The sequence below is a fragment of the Musa acuminata genome, chromosome BXJ2-9 (genome assembly GCF_036884655.1).
Source record: "Musa acuminata AAA Group cultivar baxijiao chromosome BXJ2-9, Cavendish_Baxijiao_AAA, whole genome shotgun sequence".
NCBI lineage: Eukaryota > Viridiplantae > Streptophyta > Magnoliopsida > Zingiberales > Musaceae > Musa > Musa acuminata.
In genome coordinates, this window is record NC_088346.1 from 9,854,313 (window position 1) to 9,862,162 (window position 7,850).

Below are 7,850 nucleotides of genomic sequence, written 5' to 3' on the forward strand. Positions count from 1 at the left end.
ACACCGTTTTGGTTCGTCCTAGCCCGGTCTAATGGCCTGATACAATTTGTGAATTAAACCGGTTTGGTTTATTAATATTTTTCGAAGCACTTCAACGAAATGTCCTCTTTACCCTTTAAATTCTTCCTTGTATGGCCGTGTCTAAGTGAAGGCCACGCTGGACCAAACCTTACGCTCGTCGTCGCCCATCGCCACGTCATCTTGTCGTGAGTTAAGCCGGGAAGTGAAGCAGCGACCGTGGTTGGTGCCACCTGCGGACTTCGACGATCCGCAAGGTGAGTCAAGCGCACGTTTGCAACGTCGACGGTGTGCACGCGCATCATGATCTCTATGCAAGTCACCACCACGGCCGTCGATTCTTAGGCGGGACCGACCTTCCTCTTCTCCCACCTACCCGTTCCTCCCTTCACCAACCTCACTTCTCCCATTTCAAAGGCCAAGCAAACACGACCATACAACCAAAGTAGCCGCCACCCTCCTCTCCCAAATCAAGATCTCCTCCAAGTACAATACAGATCCAATTCTTACACATTGATTTATGTTATCTATGGACGGATAAGATGCGTGATCGTGATTTCTATTTAGAATTAGAACTGGAGAGGATCCTCTGGGCAATTTTTGATCGGCCAATGACGGACTCGTCGAGGCCCAGATCGCCGCAAGTATAAAATCCACGTCCTCCTCTTCTCTGAGAGGAACTCGATCGCTTGAAATGGCTCTCGCCCGATCCCCAAACCCCTTCCTCTCTCCCTCCCTCACTCCTCCCTCCCGCCTCCCCCGACCCTCCCGCCACCTTGCGATCCGGGCCTCCGCGGTCGCCGCACCCCAGACGGCCGCCGCGAAGGCCTCCCGGGAGTCCGCCGTCAAGTATGTCAAGGCGCGCCAGATCATCGACAGCCGGGGGAACCCCACCGTTGAGGTCGACCTCTTCACCGACGCTGTCTACCGCTCCGCCGTCCCCAGCGGCGCCTCCACAGGGATCTACGAGGCCCTCGAGCTGAGGGACGGCGACAAGAAGACCTACGGGGGCAAGGGGGTGCTCCATGCCGTTAGGAACATCAATGAGATCCTCGGGCCGAAGCTTGTCGGTGTCGACGTCAGGTTAGTCTCATTTATGCTGTGAAAGCGACAAATTTTATGACACTTTCTTCAAATTTCTTTGGCCATTTTATATTAAATGGTGATATATAGCTACTTGTTAGAAGAATATAAAGAAACAAATTGCCCTTTTGGATTGCTTGAGTTGATGTAACATGCCTAAAGAAAAATGGAAAGAAAAAATAAGTACAACATATTCTTCAATAAAAGAAAAAAGTTTAATTAGAGGATCACTAAAATGGAGTGTCCTTTTCTAAGCCTCATTTAACATTCTACATATTGATGATATTTTAACGAACTATGTGGAAAAGAAGGTTGTTTGAGATGAGTTGTATAATGTGATCCATCCTTGATTTTGACAGGAATCAGGCTGATGTGGATGCAATTATGCTCGAGCTTGATGGAACACCTCATAAATCAAAATTAGGTGCTAATGCAATCCTTGGAGTTTCTCTCAGCATATGCAGAGCTGGTGCTGGAGCTAAGGGAGTTCCTTTGTATAAGCATATCCAGGATATATCAGGAACAAAGGAACTTGTTATGCCAGTTCCTGCTTTCAATGTGATCAATGGTGGCAGTCATGCTGGCAATAACCTCGCAATGCAAGAATTCATGATATTGCCTGTGGGTGCAGCTTCATTTTCTGAGGCTTTCCGTATGGGCAGTGAAGGTAATAGTTCTATTTGTTCTTGTTATATGTTCTTATCTGAGTGTCTGTCCAAAGTTAAAATCCTTTTGTTGATGCTCTTTAAGTTATTGCTTCTTTAGCAAACAGGCAATTCAACCATTCGAATATTCTATTGCAATTTTCTTGTGCATCTCTGTAATGTAACCATATGATATATTATGTTGTTATGGCAGTGTATCATATCCTTAAGGGTATCATCAAGGCAAAATATGGACAAGATGCATGCAATGTGGGAGACGAAGGTGGCTTCGCTCCAAATGTTCAAGATAATAGGGAAGGACTGGTCTTGCTTATGGATGCTATTGAGAGGGCTGGTTATACAGGAAAGGTTGTGACACACTATTTATATTGTCATTTATGTTGTGTTTCTTAGATTGTTCCTTGTTTCACATATGTGTTCTTATTTCTTTTTTGCCGCCAAGTGCAGATTAAAATTGGAATGGATGCGGCTGCTTCTGAGTTTTTCATGAAGGATGGAAGATATGATCTGAACTTTAAGAACCAGCCAAATGATGGAGCTCATGTTTATACTGCTCAAAGCCTCTGTGAATTATATAAAGAATTTGTTAGAGATTTCCCTATTGTGTCCATTGAAGATCCCTTTGACCAAGATGATTGGTCCTCATGGGCATCATTACAGTCTTCAGTCGATATCCAGCTTGTGGGGGATGATTTATTGGTCACAAATCCGAAGAGGATTGCTGAGGCTATTCAAAAGAAGGCCTGCAATGGTTTGCTACTAAAAGTAAGCTGTTATCTATTTCATCTCAAACAGCATTAAAAGGTTAAGCTAATGCTATTTTCATTTGGGATTATACTAACTTCATTATATTGATCATTGTTTCAAAGTGCAATTGCATTAAAAAAACATCATTTAGTTTAAATTCATTTAAGTAAATAAATAATTATTATTAGTTATTATGTCATTAGATGAATATTTCTTTTTCTTATTAATTATTGTTTTTGTTTTCTGGGACACAATAAATGGCATATCTGGAAGGGGAATCCCCTTTTATATCAATGAATGAACATGTTTTACTAAGCATGTGCTCATTTGATTCTGTGTGAATAGTTTGTTTAAACTTTAAACACTAGTGTCAATTGATACTGATTGCCATTTTTAGTTCAACCCTTACATTATCATATACTGGCTTTTGTATATTTTCCTCTTGCTGATCAAATTACCAATGTTGAAGCCATTGGTAATTCGAAATTTCACAATAACAAAAACATGCAAGAAAAAGAAGCATTAGAAAAAGAAGCATTCTCATGGAATCAGAGAAACCTAGTGATTTTCTATGATATCTCTTGAAGCTCCTTCACAGTAAAATATTGTATATGCAAGAATATTGGCCTATGAAAGATATTTTTCCTAGTATAATAAGTGTGTCTACTGGTGTTGAAATTTAATGTTTTTTTTACTGTTATAGGTTAACCAGATCGGTACTGTTACTGAATCAATTAAAGCTGCTCTGGAATCGAAAGCTGCTGGCTGGGGGGTAATGGTTAGCCATCGTAGTGGTGAGACTGAAGACAATTTCATTGCAGATCTTTCTGTTGGGCTGGCTAGCGGGCAGGTATGACCTTTCAACACTGCATATTCGTTGTTGATGTATGTCTTACTAGATTTGTGGGCATGCCTAAGTAAATAAATAACTAATTGTTGTTTTCTTTATCTGGCCTACAGATTAAAACAGGGGCTCCTTGCCGTAGCGAGCGGCTGGCTAAATATAATCAGGTATCAAAGACCTTTTATTCTTTCCTTCAATCATATTAATGTTACTACCTGCCTCAGTTTTCTAAAATTGATAATATTCTTGAAGTATTTTTAGAATGGTAAAAAAGTTAAATTAACAAACAAAAGCATATATAAGTAGGAAATCGACCTATAAATTATCTGAAAAATAATCTGCTGATCTTGAGAAAATTTGTGATTTCCTGTCTAGTAGCTTTTTCTAAGATTAAGAACTATCAAAGTAATCTTCAGATATCACAGATATATAGTTGTGTTCCATTTGCTCTCTGGTCATCTTACCATTGAGATGAATATTGTTTTTTATAGTGAGCTTTTAATTTTATCTTGGCTTTTCCATCTCCAGGCAAAGTAAGAATTGCTTTTTGATTCTTGAAGGTTGACTTTGTGAAAAATTTAGATTCACTACCTACAAACTAATTAGTGAGCCTTAAGGCGATATCATGTTTCCCTTACTTTGGCATGAAAAAAGACTATGTAGCTAAAAAATAAAAGAATTTACTGAGCTCAGAGTGAATGCAGATTTTCAGTGTTTTTTCTCATGGTTTGTCTTGTGAAAACAAAGCCAATAGGAAGCTTGGGAAAATTAGAAATGGGACCAAAACTAGGTAAAATCTCTGACAGGTAATCGTATCTAGAAATGCTTTCTATAACAATTTTAGATTTCCAATCTGCAGCAGTGGAGGTTGTTTTTATAGTAAATATATAGCTAACGTTTTATGGCTTAACTGTAAGCTTTCCACAATTTGGAGGGTAAAAAGAATCCAATGGGCTAATTACAGATTACCCCTTGTAGTTAGCTATGATCAGCATCACGGTCCCTTTTAAAAAGTAGTATTGGGATCCCTACACTTATCAAAGCGAAACATTTAACCCAAATTCTCCTCATGTTGTTAATTTCATTGACAGAAAAAATTGCACGTGTTGTCACGTGCAAAAACAGTACTAATAAAAAGGATAAAAAAGTAATTTTATTATCTTTTAAATTATTAATTTCATATAAATCTTTCTTCCCCTCCAAGAGGCTTTTACAAAAACTTCTCACCGCTTTCCTCTCCTTCGATTGTGTTGCAGACGAAGTTGAAAAGCGAGATGCAAGTGGGGGACAGTAGGACGAAGCGCTCGTTTGAGAGATCGAGCAGTGCGTTCTCCAGGAGTCGTCTTGTGGCATCTATCGTGGAGAAGCTTTTACAGTCAAACATTGTGCTGGGGATCTGCCTCTTATAGAACATTGAATTTAATGCATAGTTGCCCTGCGAAGCGAACTGTGGATGTAGATCGAGTAGAGACCTTGATATCCTATAAAATACCTATCCTAGAGAGGCTTAGAGAGATGCGTTCTTCTGCCAAGAACATGAACGCAACTTCAGTGTTCTACAAGAGGCAGATCCCCAACATGGTGTTCGATAGCCAAAGCTTCTCCATGATAGATGCCGCAAGATGACTCATGGCGAACACACTACTCAATCTCTCGAACGAGTGCTTTGTCCTATTGTTGCCTACCTACATCCCACTCTTCAACTTCGTCCGCAGTGCAGTCGAAGGGGAGAAAAACAATGAGAAGTTTCTGTGAAAGCCGCTTGAATCGGAACCGAAGGGGAAAAAAGGTTTATATGAAATTAATAATTTAAAAGATATTAAAATTACTTTTTTATCCTTTTCATTCGTATTGTTTTTGCACGTGATAGCACGTGCGATTTTTTCCGTCGTTGAAATTGACGAAGTAAGAAGAATTATGTTTAAATGTTTCACTTTGGTAAATATAGGGATCTCAATGCTACTTTTTAAACTATAGAGACCGAGATACTAATCATAGCTAACTACAGGAGGTGATATGTAATTAGCCCAAATACAATTATGATGGCTATGTAAGGATTAGCAAGACCAAAATAAGAATAAAGCAAATTGTTCTCCATATTTCCCTTAACTACCAGCTTATGTAATTCTAGATGATGTGCCCATGCTATCTTAGGATTCTGGTTCCTTTTGGAAGATATTTCATATTCTAGGTTAAATGTGGTCTTTTTAGCTAGCAGACTGTGATTTTTTCCCATTAATTTGTCAGTATTATTGCTCCTAAAGGAAGCCCTGAATGAGGCCTCTCTTGCGTGAGGCATATCTTCTTCATCCCTTATGAAATGCAATTAAGTTTATAGCTTGATATTAGGTTTGACTTGGTTTAGTACCTTGAGCGAAAAAGACATTGAATTGCAGTACTTTGGTCATCCTAGGTCCTGTATGTGACAGTACCTGGCACAAGCTAGGGCATTCATCTAGTGACTAGAGGCAAACAGTTCAACCAGTAAGATCCAGGCAAGCTATCAAGAACCAGATCTTATTGTTGCTGCTTGAATCAAGTAGAAAAAGGCATGGTAGTATGGGCATCAGTTCAGTAATGTGGTCGGGCCAACCCAACAACCATGCATTCCTAAGTGCATGATTCTGGTAAGCCAGGCAAGATCAGGCTATTAGATGAGGATAAACTTAAGTGATATAACCTTAAGCTACAATTTTGGTATAGCCTATTTTCTTAATATTTCATTATTCACTTCGTAATGCCATCATTATACTGATGAATATGGTTTACCAGCTTTTATTTATTTGGTTACATGTGCTTAAACAATATTCCTTCTTAAATCGCCAAATTACCAGACTGCTTTTTTTACATTAGCCAAGCATCTAAAATACTTTGATTGATCACATATAAGTAATCAAATTTCTAGTAAATGCTCATCAAAGAGTATGTGCTTGATGTTCAGTTTTAAATGCAGCTATCACCAAGCAAAGCGATATTTAAGCCAACTAGCATATGATATTTTCTTTTTTCTTTTTTTTTACAAGCAGATATTTGATCTCATTAAGAGAAACTTCTATATTAATGATTATTCTTTGATAAGCAAGCTTAACAAGCTAGTTCCTAACCGTGAATACTGGTGAAAGTAAAAAGTGTAGATCATGCTTCATTTGGCATTCATTTCAATATCCCTCACTTGGATGATCTTTTTCTGCTCAGCTTTTACGGATTGAAGAGGAGCTTGGTGAAGTCCGGTATGCCGGCGAGGCTTTCAGATCACCGTAGAGAGATCTGTCGTGCTGGAGAGGCCCTCAACCTCCACAAAGAGTAATTTGTTCGAGTTCATGTTTAGCTGGAAATAAGAACTCATCCAAATTTTAGAGTTTGTTGTGCCAAAGTGGACTATAGATTAAAGATGCAAACCATTCAGATGCATTTCGGAAGGAACATCTATTATTTCTTCTTCAGACAATACATATGTATTGTTCTTCCTGTGCGCTTCAGCTATGCTGATTTCTATTCATGAACTGTATCGTTATTGACTATTTCATATATTATCGTCTGACTTCTGTTCTACTATATCTTGGATTGACATCCGTGAATACTATGAACTGGATCAGTACATGAACATAGGATGAACTGCTTGTGGAAATATGTCGCATTACAGCCGAGAGTTTAACACAGGGGGAGCAGCTTCTTTCTCCTTGAACAATGCCGTCACTTCCATTACCTTTTCTTGATCACGCAGGAGTGCATTTTTGTCGACACGGGATGGAGTATCCTATTTCGAGTGTACCTTTGTCAAGCATCTTAATCTTTGTTCCACTTTGGATGTGATAGGTGATTTTAGTCGGCTGATATGATTGATTCGGTGTCGGTGGTTCAGTTTTAAGCAGTTATCTCATCTATTGGGTTATCTCATAACCACAAAATCAAGAAAGGGATTAAGTTATCTCATAACCACAAAATGAAGAAAGAAGATGGAGCGAGGTTTGCATCTGCACACAGAATTAGAATGGATGAATAGACGCATACAATATGTAATAGCGACGCAAATATAAGAGCTACACAAGAAGGTGATGTCGAATCTTTATTGACATCACTCTATCAAGCATGAGGACTATATTTCCTAGTAGGTGTTACACTCACAAAATTAAAGAAATTGTTCATTCATCAACACTGCTAGCCGAACAATAGATTAAGAAAACAAACCAACGATACGATGGTAAAAATAAGTGTAAAAACCTCAAGTTCATCTCCGTTGTTAAAAATAAGAAAACCTATTTGGCTGAAAATAAACGAGGAAAAAAGAAAAATGATGATGTTGGTTGAATTTAACATAAAACTTTATTCTTTTGTGAATATTATATTCTTTTGTGAATTCTTTTGTGAATTTAACATAAACCGTGATGCCTTTGGACACTTAACGGTTTTTAAAACATTAGGTGAATATTATATCAACAGAAACTGACTTATGTGATTTCAGATAAAAAAGTTCATTCAAATCAAAGCACAGA

At 38.5% G+C, this 7,850-nt stretch overlaps 1 protein-coding gene across 1 annotated transcript; it reads left to right on the plus strand.

Moving 5' to 3' along the window:
* The first annotated feature begins 697 nt into the window (after nucleotides 1–697).
* Nucleotides 698–6,912, plus strand: LOC135623058 (enolase 1, chloroplastic-like). Its single transcript, XM_065125558.1, has 7 exons — nucleotides 698–1,101; nucleotides 1,461–1,768; nucleotides 1,960–2,114; nucleotides 2,214–2,531; nucleotides 3,217–3,363; nucleotides 3,474–3,524; nucleotides 6,553–6,912. Exons 1-7 carry the CDS (start codon nucleotides 713–715, stop codon nucleotides 6,616–6,618), a joined length of 1,434 nt encoding a protein of 477 aa, XP_064981630.1. The 5' UTR covers nucleotides 698–712; the 3' UTR covers nucleotides 6,619–6,912.
* Nucleotides 6,913–7,850: the final 938 nt, after the last annotated feature.